Raw genomic sequence first — 18114 nt, forward strand, 5'->3', positions numbered from 1 at the left:
TTATGCACTGTCCTCTCATCCCATGCTGTTCCTCATCTTTCATGGCCCCAGTTTTTTTCTTTTCTCACTTTTTTCTGGTTCTGAAATTTTTTCACATTTTTGTTATCTTGGCAAAAACCTGCCTGCATGCTTTTCAATATCACTGCTGCATACCCTTCTTGTGAAAACCCCTGATTCTATCAGCCTGAATCAAGAAAAAGATATGCAATTTGATTTTTGTGTTGTTTTGTTTCTGTCTGAAAATTTGTGAATTAAGTAATGATTTCCTGAACAAGATGACTCATCATAATTATTAATTTACTATTATAATCTTCTTCTTTCTTTCACCAAATCAATGACCTTCAGAGCTTTGTACTATTTGTACATGCTTGGTACATTTGATGTTGTGCAAGCAACTCATATAATAAAATGAGTTATTTTTAAAATGCCTCTTTAACCCAAACAATAATTTCTTAGAATCTTCTTGAAAGTTATATATAAATATATATATGTATAAAATATATATCCACTGTATTTGATCATAATTAAGAATGCAACTAGGGGTGGATTGGTTAGAGAGCTTCTTCTTTTACCCAACTGGAATAAAAAGCAAGGAAAGAGTGCTTCTTGGCAACTTCACCCAACATCCAAGGAAAGCAGTGAAACATTGGAGACTGTATCTCTCAAAGATTTAATTGGTCACCATTCAATGCCCAATTTATCATGTCATGACAAAAACATCACATCAGGCATGCATGCATAAAAATAAATTTACAAATTACAAATTTATGAGTGCATAAAAGATCACCAGTCTGAGATATAAATACACACATATACATGGTGGGTATGTGAATTCCTCTGCTCTGCTCATAATATCAATAGGGTCACATTCTTTTTATCCTTTCAATCTTTCTCCCATGTTGTTTTGAAATCTCATGGCCTGCTTAGACATGTACAACTCAGAGCATAAGGGTCATGGTGGTCACCATCCATTTGCTCCAATGAGCCCAAGAATCTCCTTCTCTAATGATTTTGCAGATGCCCAACATGCCATCAAGCATGAAAGGAGCTCCAGAGAAGCTCCAGTTTCCTCAGATTTTGAGTTCTCAGTGACCAACTATTCCATGATGAGCGCTGATGAGCTCTTCTGTAAGGGAAGGTTGCTGCCTTTCAAGGACAGCTGCACCACCAGCAGCAGCAGCAAACAGATGCAGAGGAGCACTACCACTCTCAGAGATGAGCTTCTTCATGGGGAGGATCATGATGATGAAGTGTCATCCAGGCCACCAAAGGGGTCATCATCATCAACAAGATGGAAGGGGCTTCTGGGCAGGAAGAGGGCCCACATTGGCTCCAAGAAAGCTCACAAGAATGATGGGTCTGTGGATGGTAGGAGTTCTGGTCTTGTGGTGGTGCATGAGGAACCCCAACATCATGTTAATAATCAGACTTCACAGGTGAGAAAATTTAATTTAATTTAATTAATTGACCCCATTTGAAGTTTCTATGTATGTAGGCATGGATTTGGAGTTTGTATGATGACATGGTGTTCTGGTTGTTGTTGCAGGAGGTCTTGAATGAAGGAGGGTCAAGTTGGAGAGATGTGGAGATTGGAATATAGAGGCATTGTTTTAGGGGGGTGTGGTGATGAAATTGTAGAGGTGTGGGAAGTACTTTTTTCTTTTTTCCTTTTGGAGGCTTCAGAAAAAGGAGGATGATTATTATTATTCTTGTATTTTTACTGCTGGTTTTTGGTTAAACATAGAGGTTCTGACTTCTGTTAGTAGCCGGTTAATCAAATTAGCCTCTCTATATATTTTCTGGTGTATTTTGTTTCAGAGTGTCTCTCTCTCTCGTTCTTATTTATTTTTTGTTTGTGGATCGGAATTTAGTCTTTTGGCTGTTCACTGTACAAAATGTTTGCAGTTGAAGAACCTGTTGCAATGTCAAGCTCTTATTTTTGGGGTACCCCAAACACCTTCTTGAGCATTGATGTGTATCATTAGATCATAATTTTTCTTCCTACCAAAGTCATTAATTATGGGTTTCAATTGGATCTATTCAGCTTCTGAATTTTTATTCAGTTGCATCTACTCTTCATGTTTAGCATTCTTTTGCCCAGAGAGAGAAAGAGACTTAAACATCAAGTATTGAAGATATATCAGAACTTGGTCATAGTTGATAATTGTCTTAGGCTCTTTAGCCAACAAAACTTCCTGTATCAATCTGATACATTTTACATCAGCAGATTAGCTAATAAAAATGTTGTTACCAAGCATACTAAATAATTAGTGCATGAAATAGGGGTAATCTGTCTGATACAGAACTAGGTTGGACAGCAAGAAGAGAAGTTTTAAGTCTTGGATGAGTGAGGGTTTTGTTTTTAGTTTTGTTTGTCTGGTACAAGCGATATTGAACGAAGGGGAAATCGAACGAGTGCTGGGATAAATGCTCTTCAATTACTTGTGGGATAAATGCTCTTCAATTACTTAGAGCTACAAACTCCTTACAGATGAATGAGGGTTAAGGGGTTAAGTGCAGTGCATATGGTGCAACAGGCAGGCTACTATAAATGTGACAGCCAAGACAAGGCTGTTGTTCAATCTTTTATGAATTGTCTAGCAGACGCAGGCTAGATCTGTGCCACATGCGAAGGCACGGCCAAAAGAGTGGCCAACATGCAGTTGGTCAAAATAAGAACAGGGTTTCAAAGATTGATGGTCAAAATCTAAAAGATCCCATCCCACTACAGAGGACTGTGAGTGGAGGCATTAAAGCATATGCAACCAACCAGAAAACCCTCCTTGGCTCTTTCCCTCAATAGCAGTGAATTACTGATTTTCACTGCCACAATTCTGTTCTGCTGGACTCTGATGGAAACAGAATCTCCCTCCACACAACAGCAACAGCTGCAACATTTTATATTGATTGTTTACTTTTTTATTAATAATGATTATTGGTTAATTGCAGTTAGTTATCCCAAACCTAAAGTCAAAGATGCAGATCTGTTACCTCAGTGCCAGCATGGTCCTTGTCTGAAGTTCTAGTCAGCTGGTTACTCTCATCACACCAGGCCCAAAGTCATGGCCTCTCTATAATAATATTTGGTCATGGAAATTCATTGAGGTAGGGCAACCTCCTCTTTTGTAACTAGAATTACGAGATGAGCACAAGTCATAAAAAATTCTCTGTGCGGGATGTCCGTCTTTTGTTAAATGAATGACGGATTTTGTATTGATCACATGTATGTCCTAAGATATATCATATCGACAATTTATTCTTTAATAAAGAACGAATGTCATCTCCAGAGAAGAACTATTTAAGTCATGGCCTATTGATTTTACGTAATCTGCACTCATAGAGCTTCTGTTCACAAAGCCTCTCAACTTACTACTTGCTAATCGTTTCCACACCCACACAAAGCCCAATTAGCCATCTTTTGGGTTACAGATTATAGACTACAAGTTAGTGCTCGAGACGCGTTTAAACCAGGGGGGAAAAAAGAAAGAAACCAAAAACCCCAAAAAGAAGAGGATGTTATACTTTTCAATAACATTGTTACCATGGAGCAGTAACCTCTTCATGGAATTTGATCGTGTAGACCTCAGCTTTTGATCTCAGACTCTCAATGGCAGCACCAAATTCATCACACACATCCCTCAATTCCTCAAGCTTTACCTCAATATTTCTTATTCCTATTCCTGCTTGTGATCGTTCAATTTTAGCTTCTTTATACAGCCTTGCCTCCACAGCAGCTCCAGAGTCGTTGGAAAGGTTTGCAAGCCGGCATAGCCGATCACGTAAAAATCCAACATTCATCCCCAACAACTCAAAGGCCTTTAAATATTTGTCCCAAGACACAAAATCATCCCGAGTCGTAGTAAGTTTGCAAGCTTTGATGGCATCAGCAATATTTACGGTTTCAGATATAGCACCTACAACCAATTTATGATTCATGCCATCGACAACGTTTTCGTGAAGAAATGCATTCTGGCTGCAGCAGAGCTTGTAGTACTTTCTTCTTACATCTTTGGGGAGCTCGGAATCTACAAGCAACCCATTTACTAGAATGCTGAAGTTCTCAAAACTTTGGATGTCTTCAAAATGAAGAGCTGTGTCTGGTGACTTCGATTCTTCCAAAACTTCCGAATCAACCTCCTCACTATCATCTTCAGATTGTTCAACCGGCTGCAAACCAATCTTTTTCTTCTTTTGCGTTTCTGAAGGAGGAGAGTGTGCACGTTTCCTGGTAGCGTCATTACAAGCCACAGTGCCCGTTTCTGCATTATCTTTATCTGAGTGCAACATCCAAGAAAAAAGATAAGACACGTCAATAAAAGTACAAATTAAACTACAAATGCATGATACTGGGAAGAAACAGACAGAGACATCAATGAACTTGCCTGCATCCTTTCGTTTTGTATGACTATCCAAATTTAGAAGCCCAAGAGACCCATCAACTTCAGTCAAATCATTTGACCTTATTATGTAAACCTACAAGATGGAGGAAGATACAATTATAGATAGTAAACTTTCAGACGTGCACAAGAGCAAAAGCATACAAAAACTTGATCTATCTGAACCCCTTTTGTGATGCTTCATTCTCCATCACAATTCAACAGAAATAGAAAGTAAACAACATGGAAAAAATTGACAAGGGAATGTTGCACCAACTCCTTCAGAATTTCACTGACATGGCAAGGCAGAATACAAACATTGCACTAGTCTTGGGCCTAGTCAATGGTAGACTGAATCAGAAGACAGACCATGTTAGTCATGCACTCAGTTCTCTTGTTTGTTCGGGAGCAGATAAAGAAGAGTATTTATAGGACTAACACTCCTTAAGGAAAAGAATTTTCATCTTCCAGACAACAGGGTCATATCAAGCTGCAAAGGTTAATTGTGAATACGTAATGACTAGGTGAGAAGTTTTGGACCAGGTTACACCCATTGACAATGCACGATTGTTGTAGGGTTTTATTTGTGCCATCGTACAACTGTTCCTAACTAGTACAATGCAGCCTACACTTTTCTTCTGATTTTGGGTATAAAGTTTCAAACCATTACCTTAAATTTGGTAGGTTCAACTAATTGGAAGACAAGAACATCTCCTTCAATCAAGTTGTGCGAAGCAGCAAACTGTCTCCAACCAGCACTGAGTCCTGTCTTGTATGCAATGTATTTCAACTGATACTGTTTACCACTTTCATCTTCCAAAGTCATTGTAATATCTTTATCTGGTAAGTGTGATTTGCAGAACAGCGAAGGAAGCCCCTATTACACAGAATACATAAAAAAAAAAAAAAAATAGGGGGCGCAAAGAGAAGGGGTATTTATTTATATACCACTACTATTATAAATAATGTTCCCACAGTCATCTACTTTAACAGTACTTACCATCCAAAAACAACTAGCAACGTGTGATCTGACCAGAGATTTCACGAAGCTAGGAAATTGAGGCTCTAGTTTTGATCGAACTTCCTGTGCTTGAATGACAGCAGATGACTTTGCTTGACCTCGTGAGGGTGAACCATCAACTGGAAACTCATACTGCGTATTGCTTTAAAGAAAGCACAGAGACAACATTATCATGAAGCGCATATACAAAAGGCAAACAAAGAGGGCCAAAGTACACAAAGGCCATACAAGATGCTTCACTGACCTAAGGGCCGGGGACTTCCCTGCTTGACCCAACATCTGCCGTTCAAACATTTGTTAAAAAATTTCATCAATTCCCGCAATCCAATTCATAAGGAACAGTCCCATACCATCCATACAAACATTTTCTTTATACAGAACTAGAGCTGGCAAGTCAAGCCAGTGAAACACACAATAAGAAGTTTGATTAAAAACACAATAAGAAGAAACATATAACCTAAATACATTGCACCCTTTTTGCTAATCCATAACAACGATGGCTTCTAACCAGTACTCCTATGAACTTATCTTACTCAAATAAGAATTTTGATCAATCAAAGCCTCTATATGTTAGCATGGAAGTACATTGTATGACCAAAAAAAAAAAAAAGGAGGTGAAGCATAAAAAAGAAACGATTTTTCATTGTGCTAAATCACGCATTGATCCACAATTATATGAACACAATGGAAATTGATCCAAATGTTTAATTTAGGTTTCAAAAAATGAAAGGGGAGCCATACATTCTTAATTTGGGTATTGGAAAGCTCCTTCATGGGCATGGAATGCTCTACTTCTTTCTCGTTTGGCTTGTTTGGCTTGTTTGGCTTCTTCAGCTTTGCCTATTCCATAATGCACAAAAAACCCACATCAATTACATTGAAAAATAAATAATAAAAAACCATGTAAACATTCTAAGATAACCACAGAGACAGAGACAGAGCGAGGTCAGGAGCAGACCGGATTGAGAGGAGAAGGTTTTGGGTTGGTGTTGGGTTTGGGCCTGGGCCTGGGCTTGGACAATTGAGCCGGAGTCAGGTGTCCCTCCTCCTTAGACGACTGCGTTTGAGGCGGCTTCTCCTCCTTTCCCTGGTGCAATTGGGTCTCTTTCTTCCCAACATTCCGACCCATGATTGAATTGCACGCTTTATGTTAGCGTTAATGTCTGTGATTTCAGGTTTGAACAAACCACAGGACCACAGGCACAGGTGTCTCTGTCTGTCTTTCTGTCTATGCCCGACAAAAGAGGGAGAGACAAAGCCAGATATCATACGGCTGGCCTGGCTTCATGCCTCCTTCTTTCCTTGGGGTTTCTCTCTCTCTCTCTCTCTCTCTCTTCTTTTATTTCTTCTGATTTTTTGGGTTTTTTACATTTTGTTGTTGCTGTGATCGTTTGCCTAAACTCCAAAACGACCGTTTACAACTGTTGAAACAAAGACCATACTAAAGTGACCCTTTCTTCTTCACCATTCCTTTTTGTTAGGGAGCTAAAGCTCTGGCTTCATGGATTGAGCTGTGTCTCTTCTTCTTCTGTTCATATCAAATCAACAGAAAACTGAACAACTGGTCCTCTTCCTGACCGACACGTGCCCCCCCGTCCCTTTGCGCGCCGAAGCCCGCGCACTATTATCCCTGACTTTAACGACGACGTTTTGTCAATGGACCATCTTGTGGGGCTTAGACATGTCCTGAAGGGGCAGCCATTTGTATGGGTAAGTATTTTAATAGTATTTTGTGTGCCTATATGATATGACCAAAATAGGTATAAATATTATATGAAGAATCCTATTAATCAAAGCAATCGAAGTAATTTCCATTTCTATTATGTGATATGTGGTAATTAAAGAATTAGGGTTAGTAGGATACAAGTCATCTCTCTCTATATAAAGGTACATACTTGCAAGGAGTTTGTAGTTCAAGTAGTTAAAAGCATTTATTCTTGTATTCGATGTCTTAGGTTCGATTTCTCTCTCCCTAATATTGCTTGTATAAAAAAAAGTGCATATACTTATTTATTTTAAAAAAAAACCAAGAAGGAGAAATTTATTTCCTCTACATTGACGATGCGCCTACGTATCAATCTATTTTAAAGATAATCATCAAGGTATGTACTTTATTGTATTTTCGCTTCCAGTATTATGTTCCAAAGGTAGTTATCTATTTTCGTAAAAAAATAAATAGATGAATGAAGTATTTTCCCCTTTTTTTTTTTTTAAAGAATGTTTTCTATTGAGAGGGGTGAGAGTATACTAAACTTGTACACACAATACACGAATGCTAAGACTTCAAGATCTTTCTTGAGGGAGCAATTGCTCTAAACTACTACACTAGTGGGTCCCTTGCTTTTCCTTAAACACTTAATCACAACCCGTGTGTTAATTATCTCACATAAAATAAAATAAAATAAAAAAGATTTAGTTCGTTGGTCAACATATGTCACAACAATTTGGATATGTCTTCCCCAAGAAATTGACTCCCTTTTGAAAAGGTTGCCATATATTATTATAGTACAGAGTGAAATAACGTAATCATCGAATTGATGTTAAACTACTTATCTAGGGAGGGGAAGAAAACAACATCAAATGGCTTTTCGCTTTGTGCTTTGTTCATGTAAAAAACATTGTGTACAAACTAAAAAGAAAACATACGCATATATTTAATTATTATTTGCTAATTATTTTTGTATTAAGCAGAAGATGTCATAGATCCTCATAAACCAAGCTACCCAGCAATAATATAAGATTATAAACAAACATAATAATTATGTCAAGGGTAATCTTTCTTACTAATTATTAATGTATTGTGTGACATAAAGGTTGATGCATTTTGGTAATCCAGTGAGAACTTGGTGCAGCATGAGAGTGGTCAGTGACACGTCGATGCTGCACAACAGAAAATCTACGTACATCCAAGGGCATATTTGATTTTGCATGATTGCATATACAAAGAATTGGTTCTTTTTGGTTTTTGGGCTTATGCGTGTTGATGGATTCATCAGAGAGTGGCCAGTAAACCAACAAAACCAAAAACTAGTTGGTTCCATAACTCTCTGTCTCTTTGCATCTTTAATTTGAATAGTTCCCTTTGGTTCCTAACTTTCTGGGGTTATTGATTTTGGTTGGATCTTGGGTTTTCCTTGTACTCTTTGTTCTTATTCTTTGTCATCTTCCTGCAGCACACATCTCATCTATCGCTCTCTCTCTCTCTAATCTTTTGGTAATAACAATTAAAAATAAATATATATTCATTCATCCTTTTCTTCATGGATGCGTGCAACAGCTGTCAACCGGGGACTAAATTCATAATCGAATTCGAAAGGTGGTATTCAAATTTCGGTTAAAATCTCTGCAATGGCGCTGTTCCTGTCCCTGTGGTCGTTTTTTAGTACGGATTTTACACAATCTTTCAGCGGTTGTTTGAAGGTTTTCTATGTGGTATTTGCATTCGGCTCTGCCCTCTGTCTGGGTGCTCTTAAAGGTATGTCCTTTGTTTTCTTCATAGAAAAAAAGTTATCTTTTTTTTCATTTCTTTTTGGCTCTGATTCATGGACTGTAGAATGGTTTGTTTTCAACTTTTGCATGGTGTCTGCTGAAAATTTAATTGGGATTTTCATTGGATTTTGTTCGATGTTGCAGGACTGCTTGTGGGTCCTATTTCTGCTCTAATACTGATTTTAGGGTATGTGGGGATAATTTTGGGCTTGTTTCCTGCGCATGTTGCCTGGACAATCTACACTCTTATAAAGTTGGTATCTTTGGAACTACCCTTTTCAAAATTTTCAACAAATATCTCAGTTTGCAGAGATTTACTATGTTTTTATTCCAAATGTTTGGCAATTGCAGGATTGATAGATTTGACGCACCGCTTAAAGTTGCCATTTTGTTTGCTTTGCCTGGCCTATTGGCTATATGGTTGGGTTTGAGCATAGCTGGGAGTGTTCTTGGGGGAGTGGGCTATGGATTCTTCACTCCCTGGGTCGCTACATTTGAAGCCTTTAGGCATGACAATGAGTTCAAGAAATTCAAACATTGTATTGTGGTAATCTTAAAGCTGTTTGAATTATCTGTCTGATTTAGTATCTGATTTGCACTGCTCATTCTGTTTCACTTGTGAACGTTTAGGATGGAACTTGGGGTACTGTTAAAGGAAGCTGTACTGTAGTTAGAGACTTTGCAGACCTATGTTACCACTCATACTCAATCTATTTGAAGGAGTTGCGCGAATCCCCCGCTTCAGAGGAAGTTCAACCTCTAAGGTAATCGTGTTATAATCCGACACCAAAAAGTTTCCTTTTAGTCATCCAAATATGTGGCAGTAGATATTGCAATGCCTCAAATAACCATTTTATTCTAAACTCATTTCTCTTCTGGAGACATCTTGTAGGTTGATTCACATTCCGGCCTGCATTATAGCCGGTGTATTGGGCCTAATGGTGGAGATTCCTGTTTACACTGCAATTGCTGTTGTAAAGAGTCCATATATGCTGTTTAAGGGCTGGTATCGGCTGATTCATGATCTAATTAGCCGAGAAGGTCCATTTCTTGAACTAGCTTGCATCCCTATTGCTGGTTTGACGATCCTTCTGTGGCCAATTGTGGTTGTTGCTAGCATCGTATTGGCAGTTTTCTCAAGCATTTTTATTGCATTGTATGCACCAGTTATCGTATATCAGGTTTGCTCATACCGGATTATAATAATCTGAGTCTATCTTTATCTCCTTGGCCCTTGATGATCACTGAAATTATATGTCCTTTAACCATTTGTGGATATAGGAAAGATCTTTCAGGAAAGGTGTGGCCTATGTGATTGCAATGGTGGCTGAATTTGATGAATACACAAATGACTGGCTGTATCTTCGAGAAGGAACTATCTTCCCAAAGTTAATCACTTTCCTGCTTATAAAATTTTGTTCTTGAGCTTATTAAGCAATCTGCAGCTACATTTTGTTCTTTTGCTTGTAAATGTTTAGCAGTTGTGTTCTCATTATGCGCAGCCAGGCCCAAATATCGAAAAAGAACTGTCTCTCAATCATCCGAGCTTTCTGTGCGAGGAAATCAGGTGGCTGGAGGCAAATTCAGTCCTGCATCTATGGAAGCACCTGCAATGCTTATGCCAACTATAGCCCATTCAAGATCGGTTAGAGCCGTAATACAAGAAGTGAAAATGGTACAGGTATGCTTTTAGGTTTTGAGGCAGAAGTGGTTTTTTCTTCCCCTTTTTTCACCAAGTACTAACTGTGAGCCTGAACACTTTGATTCAGTATCTTTTCTAGAGTATTGAAACCAATCTCTGACCAATAGTTCTCTGCAAATGAATTTGTTTTGCTTCATTTTCTTTTAAGAAAATATATCCCCCAACTACCCATGCGATCTTTTAGTGACCATGGTCAATATATGAAATCTATGTGCCATGCACTAAAACTTTTTGGGAGATATGAATGACAACGCAATCAGTGATTCTGCTAGTACACAAAAACTTAATCTTCCAAAAAGTGTAGTAAAATTTCTATTTTACCCTATAGAGGGGGTGGGGGAGCAGGGCTAGGAAGGGCAGGAAGGCTCTTTCTTTCAGTCTTTATATTGAACAAAAGCAAAATATGCCCTGCCTAGAGAACAAACTTGGGTGCCAATAGAGCCACACAAGGCAATAAACTAAAATCAAAAGGGACCACACAAATACTAATATGTTGGGGGGTTAAGAGAGTTAAAATACATGCACATACCCCTTTTTTTTTTTAAGATTATTGAACACAAATTAGTGAACTGCCTAGAAATATGAAAAGAAATGTACGCAGATGCATAATCTTTTGCTATGTTGACTTTCTTCCGAATTCTCTGTTAATTAACTCTCTCACTTGTTTTGATTCATGATGAGAAATTTTCTTGTGTTTTACTCGGTATGCAACAGATATGGGAAAATATGATGAGGTCCTGCCAACTGAGGGGTAAGCAACTGTTGGATGCTAATGTAATAACCCCAACCGATCTCGAAGAATGGATGAAAGCAAAGAATAGTAATGATGGATCTATTATCGGTGTCGGTTTGCCTTGTTATTCATGCTTGCAGACTCTTCTCTGCTCCATCAGATCAAATTCATCTGGTTTACTGTTATTGGATGATGTTGAAATTAATCATTTCAATAGACCGCATGATAAATTGTTGGACTGGTTCTTTAATCCTATAATGGTCCTGAAGGAACAGATAAAGGTACAATTGGCAGAGGGTGAGGTTAGATTTTTGGAGAAAGTGGTTCTTTTTGGAGGCAATACACAACGCATGGAGGCTTGGGATAATGGAAGTTTAGCACCTCAAGATGCTCTGAGAGCTGCTCAAATCGAGGGCATTAGCAGAAGGTACGATTTTGTCTCTCTATTCCAATTTCAACACACTAAATAAACCAAATTGTTCAGAATCCATAGCTTTACAAAAGAAAATTTTGAATGCTCTAATGGTTTCTTAGCAAACAGAGGTAGAAAAACAGTATCATTGCCTATGCAGCATCTGAACATTGTCGAAGAAAAAAATAGTTGTTCGGTTTTCCCTTTTTTGAAACACCCTTTGTGTTTCATCCCCTATTAAGTAAAGTGGACTAACTTAAATTGAATTCTGAAATATAAACAGAGGTTTGACTCTTCTTAGCATTAAGTTACTAATTTTGATCAAGAGTTAAAAGCCCTGCAATTATAATTCTCAATATTCATGTTTACACGTGGTGATTATCTTTGTAGGATGATTGGAATGATGAGAAGTGTCTCAAAGTTTCCTACTTACAGAAGGAGATTTCGGCTTGTTGTGAAGGCATTGATGGCACACTCCGTACAGAATGAAGCTTCTCATATACGCATTTCAGTTAAATCTAATACCTCCAGTGAAGATGTGCAGGAAGAACCTTAGTTTATTTCCTCGCTTCCCTTTTGTATTTTTTTTCCCCTTCACATTAGACTAATTAATTTCTCAAAGGACATGAATTTTAGCTTGTTGGTCAGATCATTAGTTTATGAGCTTTGCTAAACACTACCATCTTGAGCTTTTTCCTGTAGTTTATTTATTACTGAAAGAGAAGGGTAAATTCTCAATGGGGGTAAAAAATTCTTGCATGGATCATGGTAAAAATAGCATGAGGTCTTGCTTGCAAAATTTGCAGGCAAAAAGACATGATGGTACTACAGGTTGTAAATGTAAATGTGCAGATCAGTGAGAAAAAGACATAACACAAATGTCTAAGTTGTGAGTAGTCAATTGAGTGCAGAAGCAGCTGAACCAGAGCCACCTTCATCCTCTTGAGGCATCATTTTCACTGAAAAAATAAAATAGGAAATGGCTGATACGCACGTTTTACTTGGGTGTCATGGCAGAGGGCTTGGTTATCCCAGATTGTTGAGGTAGGGTTGCCAATACTTTGTTTTTTCCCCCCCTTCTTAAGCCATTTGTTGACACACAAATTATGTTACATTGGATATCAAGGCAAATGTAACAACAATTTAATGGTAATCTTATGTTATTATTTGCTCGACTCTGCTTAGAGGTTGCCCTCCAATGAGATGTAGCCATTTAAATCGGCTCGTACACAAGTAAAAATGTGCATCCAGTAGTGGATTCATGAATTTTTCTTCATGGGGGCAAGATTAAGAAACTCCAACATATATTTTCGTAAATTTAAAAAAAAATGCATACATTGCTCAACTACTAGCTGCTTGCTTGCCCAAACTCTTTGAGGCATAACAAAGACTTTGCCCTTCATCTTACCTACTTGTCCCTTGTCTTAGTCCAGTAATTGGACAGATCAATGGAGGGTCAATTTGTTGAGTGAGGGCAATAGGACCCTCTCAGCCCTCTTTGGATGTGTATCATGCTCGGCTGAGAATGGTTTTGCTAGTTGCAACTTGACCTAAAAACCGTACATTTTTAATTACAACTTATGAATTATCTGATCTAATTGTAAATTTTAAAGTCGGACATGTTATATTGTAAGATCGATCAATATTTCAAATTGACAGTCTCATGCGTTAAGTTGTCAAGAATATGTACATAAATCATTGATCAAATAGATTCTCATATGAATTCAATATGAGAATTGACAACCTATACATGATACATATATTTAACAAGAAAATGCAGGATCGAACCCCAGTGGGGTTTCTTTCCTCCAATGTAACCAAAAAAAAAAACCATAGCCCATTCTTTTTCTAGTTGGTAACCCATGGTCAGTCACAATCAACTGCTAGCCATTCATCCGAGGGCTCTCCATCGTTCATTACTTATTACGAGAAGCATCCCAACCAAAAGGCACATCCAGAAAAAGAATATCCTACATTGCAAAGCGAGACATGTACTTTTTATTTTAATGGCAATGTAAAAAGTTCGTTGGATATATAACCTTACACTTGAGTTGCATTTTGCTTTTGTTTTACTTATAGAAGAAGCAAATTACACGAACTTTTACACGTTGCATTTTCTAAGATTTCTATCTACCTTTTACCTTTCCCTTTTTTGTTACCATTCTACTCTTGTTCCTATACCACTCATAATCAAGAAACATACACTTTTCTATTTTAAGATTTGGGTTTAGCCCTGATGGAATAAATTCTCATATTTTTCATTACAAGTGTCGTGCTCTTGTCGGTTTAAAGTGTTTCATGTCATTTTTGTAGTGTTGAATTCATACTACATTTATGCTAATTCGGTCATTTTGCAATTTTAATTTCTAGTGAGATATGTGTAATTTGTGAATACTCATCTTTTTCAACTTTGTCGTCTTTTATTTTTACTTTACTTAGCTGATTTTCTTTTTATTTATTTATCTTTAATTTCTCTCTTTGATTTAAAAATCGAAAAAATACAAACTTTACCGGTAGAACAAGCTAGAAAAATCACAAATTCCCTTTCTAGGAGTTACAGGTTGAAGATGCTTGACATATCAACAAATATTAGCGAGGTATGCAGCTAGGCCTAATAATACTACAGTCAAGAGAATCCGAAAGAATCTCAGCAAACCCTATTTTGTCTCTCTTCTCTCTCTCTCTCTCTCTCTCTCTCTCTCTCTCCTTCTTGTTTTCAACCCTCCAATATAATCCAAATGCAACAAATTTCCAAGAACCATAAATGAAAACAACAAAAAACCTTTAAAGCAAGCAGCAGATCATACCCCCCTCTCCAAAATACTACATCCACCGTATCACAATATTGCATACTTTCTTTGCACAGGAACTTCCTCATTTTGCCTTCTCTGTCTTATTAACTGTTTTCTAGCACATACACAAAAGCATTGACCTGACTGATTGACTGATTGACTGACTCAGTGACTGACCCAGATGCCAGCATTTCAGAACCCAATGCTTCCACAAACTGTTATTAATTTAATTATTCCCCCAGTTAGGGTTTTTCTAGAAAAAGAAAAACAAAAAACTCTTTCTTGTAATAGTAAAAATTCTTTCTTGTTTTTACTTGGGATTTGGAAATAAATCGACTAGGTGGTTGTCGACGATGGAATAGATGGGATAAGACACGTGTCAGTAACTTACACGCCATATGGCTTATTCTTTTAATATATTTTTTATATTAAAATATTTAAGACAATTGAGGCCGAAAAATACTGAAAATTATTGACTGCATCTGCACGTAGTATTGTTGGTACACAGAGGGAAAGAAACAGTTAACAGTAGCAGATAGATAGATAGATAGATAGGCCAAATTGAAGAGAGAACGAGACACCAAATGTGAAGAAGAAGAAGAGAGAGTAGAATTCTAGAAGCTTTTTGTGAACTTGTTCTCTTCTATACTCTCTCGATCGTACTCGCAGAAACAAAACTCCCCATCTCCTCCATCAGATTCTTCTTCTGCTTCTAAATTAACTAACTTAAGAGCTACAGCTTGCTGTACATGAATATTAAACCCAACAAACAAACAAAAGAAAAATAAAAAAAAATACTAGACACTGATGAACTTAACTAGTAGTAGGAGTAGCTAATTAACAAAATAATTTGCATGAGGATTATTGATCCTCTTTTTTTTTTTTTTTTCTTTTACGGCTTTAATCGAACCCACTCGTACCGTCCTTCCACGGGCTCGTCCTTCGCAATATCATAATTGTACCTGAAATTATCAATTCAGAAATTTTCATGACAATTGGACAAAGCCAACGTAGAAGCTTCAAGTTTTGTACAATTAACAAAAAATTTAAAAAAAAATCTTGAACTTACCTTTCCATAAATTGTTTTTGGATATTTTTCTCGGCGGCTGCGAAGAATTCTTCAAGCTCTGACTCGATAGCTGGTGCTGATCTTCGTCGAGAGTCTGTGTCCTTCGACCTCACCGTCACTGTGGATTCTACTTCCTCGAATTCTGCTTCAGCTTGAAGCCCGCTCGTAGGCGCCGTCATCTCTCTCCTGCGGCAGCAAGATATAGCGAACACAAAGCGAGAGCAAAGAATTGAGACACAGTATGCGAACTTAAATACATTTTAGTGCGCGAGAGAAAGGTAGAGCAATTTAAAAATTTGAGTAGAGAAAATTGAATTTTTGAATTTTGAATTGAAGATAGAGTGCTTGAATTACAGTAATAAATGTTGGACGAATATATATAATGTATGTTTGAAAACCTTTCTCTGCTTGAATTATACTTCCAGGACCCAACCTGTTCACTCTCCTTCTGCAACAATATAATTAATTTAAATTCAATCAATAAAGAGACGTGAAAATTGAACGAAAGCTTCAAGCAATAAAAGCGCCACAAAAAGGAACCGAAAATTCCAAAAGTTGTAGGGGAGAATTGAATTTATTGCAGAATTTAATTACTTCAATTAAATCCTTCACCTTCAGATCTACGAATTTTATGTCTCCATTATGCACCAGCTCACTTGAGCCGTTACTCGAGCAACAAGAGGTCTCGACGTGATCCGACGTCGAAACGGCCTCGTCGGCTTCCCGCACACCCTCCGCCGCAGCAATTTTCGACCCGCCACTTACGACGAGTCTCCTCGGCTTCTTCAGCTGCGCATACGAAGACGGCAATTCGACAGATTCTCCGTTCGTGTTGACCTTCCTCTTCTTCTTCTCCGTCGCTGACGTGGCGGCTATAGCCACCTCCATCGCTGTCGCCTCTATTTCTCTACCGCTAGTCGCTACTTCACTTCCTCATCACCATTTCTCTCTCTCCATTGCGCTCTTCGCTTTGAGTTTCTGAGAGCGAGAGTTAGAGAGAGAGTGTGTGAGCGATGACGATGATAATGATGATGATGATGATGACGAGGCCGTTGGACGGCTGCGATTGATTTGGTTTATAAGTGCGGGGTGGCAAAGGTTGCGTGGTGGTCCAGACTCCGTTAACAATGACGGGGAATCTGAAAACGGGCGATCTGACGGCGCCGTTACGTAGATCTGGGGTGCACCGAACATTCGTCGAATAAATCCAAGCCACGTGGATGCGTTGCACGTTGAAGATAACAGTAGGGGGAATGATTGCCTACGACGGTTCAGGTTCAGAGGCTGTACGGTCGTGGAAGTTAGAACGGGATTCACTGAATTACGGGCAGTTATAAAAATCGTATCTTTTGGTCGATGAATTCCGTTTGGCTCTGAACGGGTCTTTTAACTCTTGTTAAGCATATGATTATTAACGGCAAGGAACTGGACGTACTTATTTACCCTTGTCTTTACTTCACAACATCGGAAATGCCACCATGATCCATTGGTTTTTTTTAACCTTAATTTCCATAATTGCCAATGAGTTGATGATGATTTGTGCATGTTAAGAATGCATAATTAGTTTGCAAAAGTGATGGCCAACGTTAATGGCGTGGACTCAGCTTCAAAACAAGATTTACCAATAGTAAGATTAACGTCCTTATAGCATCTCTAAGGGAGATGTCAAATACTAAACATCAAATTTAAATTTGATGGCTGATGTGGCAATTTGACATCTAAGAGCATCTCTAACCGATATGTCAAAAGTGCCACATAGACATTTAACAGCTAGAAATAACATCTCACACACTCCAACCGATGTGTCAAAGCTGATGTGGAATAAAGGCTGAAGATTGAGATGTTATTTTTGACATCCCAAAAGCAAGATGTCAAATGAATATTTTATTATTTTTTCTTTTTTATTCTTTTTAATTAAAAATAAATCAACACTAAAATGTAATAAAATAATAATTTAATTTGACATATCGGGTGGAGTGTAAAGCTGTGTAAGATGTCAACTTGCCACATCAGCCATCAAATTTAAATTTGATGTTTGTTATTTGACATCTCCCTTGGAGATGCTCTTACACAACTTTACACTCTACCCGATATGTCAAATTAAATTATTATTTTATTACATTTTAGTGTTGATTTATTTTTAATTAAAAAGAAAAGAAAAGAAAAAATAATAAAATATTCATTTGACATCTTGCTTTTGGGATGTCAAAAATAACATCTCAACCTCCAACCTTCATTCCACATCAGCTTTGACACATCGGTTGGAGTGATGTGAGATGTTATTTCTAGCCGTTAAATGTCTATGTGGCACTTTTGACACATCGGTTGGAGATGCTCTTATCCTTTATATCTCCGCAAGAGTTCGATTCTTGACGTTCTAATCCTAAATAAAAATAAATTTTAAATTATTCCACTCTTCCATTAAGTAAAGTCCTACATATTAATTTTTTTTACCTGTTCAAGTAAAAGAAAGGGTAAGAACTTTTTTCTCATAAGATCAAAGAATTCTACGATGTAAAA

The 18114-nt window shown here is 37.7% G+C and overlaps 4 protein-coding genes across 6 annotated transcripts; 2 read left to right on the forward strand and 2 right to left on the reverse strand.

Moving 5' to 3' along the window:
• Positions 1-773: 773 nt before the first annotated feature.
• Positions 774-1805, forward strand: LOC110766240 (membrane-associated kinase regulator-like protein). Its single transcript, XM_021969539.2, has 2 exons — positions 774-1436; positions 1547-1805. Exons 1-2 carry the CDS (start codon positions 915-917, stop codon positions 1598-1600), a joined length of 576 nt encoding a protein of 191 aa, XP_021825231.1. The 5' UTR covers positions 774-914; the 3' UTR covers positions 1601-1805.
• Positions 1806-3282: 1477 nt separating this feature from the next.
• LOC110766335 (B3 domain-containing protein Os01g0234100-like) lies at positions 3283-6896 on the reverse strand. 2 transcript variants are annotated; one of them, XM_021969647.2, is made up of 7 exons: positions 6356-6896; positions 6139-6237; positions 5642-5676; positions 5377-5539; positions 5047-5253; positions 4383-4473; positions 3283-4274 (listed from the first exon to the last, which is right to left on the reverse strand). In XM_021969647.2, the coding sequence occupies exons 1-7, from the start codon at positions 6524-6526 to the stop codon at positions 3538-3540; spliced, it is 1503 nt and encodes a 500-aa protein (XP_021825339.1). In that variant the 5' UTR covers positions 6527-6896; the 3' UTR covers positions 3283-3537. The 2 variants fall into 2 exon arrangements, with proteins under 2 accessions (XP_021825339.1, XP_088100025.1); XM_088243899.1 differs by lacking the exon at positions 6356-6896 and having other exon boundaries at positions 5642-5783.
• Positions 6897-7088: 192 nt separating this feature from the next.
• Positions 7089-12410, forward strand: LOC110766323 (putative membrane protein At3g27390). 2 transcript variants are annotated; one of them, XM_021969629.2, is made up of 10 exons: positions 7089-7107; positions 8675-8872; positions 9031-9139; positions 9238-9433; positions 9517-9650; positions 9779-10067; positions 10168-10274; positions 10393-10567; positions 11303-11748; positions 12124-12410. In XM_021969629.2, the coding sequence occupies exons 2-10, from the start codon at positions 8746-8748 to the stop codon at positions 12287-12289; spliced, it is 1749 nt and encodes a 582-aa protein (XP_021825321.2). In that variant the 5' UTR covers positions 7089-7107; positions 8675-8745; the 3' UTR covers positions 12290-12410. The 2 variants fall into 2 exon arrangements, with proteins under 2 accessions (XP_021825321.2, XP_021825329.2); XM_021969637.2 differs by lacking the exon at positions 7089-7107 and adding an exon at positions 8269-8427.
• Positions 12411-14985: 2575 nt separating this feature from the next.
• Positions 14986-16651, reverse strand: KRP2 (KIP-related protein 2). Its single transcript, XM_021968854.2, has 4 exons — positions 16207-16651; positions 15993-16042; positions 15595-15780; positions 14986-15487 (listed from the first exon to the last, which is right to left on the reverse strand). Exons 1-4 carry the CDS (start codon positions 16480-16482, stop codon positions 15418-15420), a joined length of 582 nt encoding a protein of 193 aa, XP_021824546.1. The 5' UTR covers positions 16483-16651; the 3' UTR covers positions 14986-15417.
• Between the last annotated feature and the right edge of the window lie 1463 nt (positions 16652-18114).

The sequence above is a fragment of the Prunus avium genome, chromosome 7 (assembly GCF_965620075.1).
Source record: "Prunus avium chromosome 7, drPruAviu1.hap1.1, whole genome shotgun sequence".
NCBI classification, from domain to species: domain Eukaryota; kingdom Viridiplantae; phylum Streptophyta; class Magnoliopsida; order Rosales; family Rosaceae; genus Prunus; species Prunus avium.

Excerpts from the sequence above, each read along its gene's own strand:
- KRP2 (XM_021968854.2), bottom strand. The coding sequence starts at position 16,482 with ATGGAGGTGGCTATAGCCGCCACGTCAGCGACGGAGAAGAAGAAGAGG. Across the intron at positions 16,043-16,206 it reads TAAAATTCGTAGATCTGAAG|AAGGAGAGTGAACAGGTTGG; the intron begins GTGAAGGATTTA and ends ATATTGTTGCAG. Across the intron at positions 15,781-15,992 it reads TATAATTCAAGCAGAGAAAG|GAGAGAGATGACGGCGCCTA; the intron begins GTTTTCAAACAT and ends TTGCTGCCGCAG.
- LOC110766323 (XM_021969629.2), top strand. The coding sequence starts at position 8,746 with ATGGCGCTGTTCCTGTCCCTGTGGTCGTTTTTTAGTACGGATTTTACA. Across the intron at positions 10,068-10,167 it reads CACCAGTTATCGTATATCAG|GAAAGATCTTTCAGGAAAGG; the intron begins GTTTGCTCATAC and ends TTGTGGATATAG. Across the intron at positions 10,275-10,392 it reads GAAGGAACTATCTTCCCAAA|GCCCAAATATCGAAAAAGAA; the intron begins GTTAATCACTTT and ends ATGCGCAGCCAG.
- LOC110766335 (XM_021969647.2), bottom strand. The coding sequence starts at position 6,526 with ATGGGTCGGAATGTTGGGAAGAAAGAGACCCAATTGCACCAGGGAAAG. Across the intron at positions 5,677-6,138 it reads CCAATACCCAAATTAAGAAT|ATGTTGGGTCAAGCAGGGAA; the intron begins GTATGGCTCCCC and ends TTTGAACGGCAG. Across the intron at positions 5,540-5,641 it reads GGGAAGTCCCCGGCCCTTAG|CAATACGCAGTATGAGTTTC; the intron begins GTCAGTGAAGCA and ends CTTTCTTTAAAG.
- LOC110766240 (XM_021969539.2), top strand. The coding sequence starts at position 915 with ATGGCCTGCTTAGACATGTACAACTCAGAGCATAAGGGTCATGGTGGT. Across the intron at positions 1,437-1,546 it reads TTAATAATCAGACTTCACAG|GAGGTCTTGAATGAAGGAGG; the intron begins GTGAGAAAATTT and ends TTGTTGTTGCAG.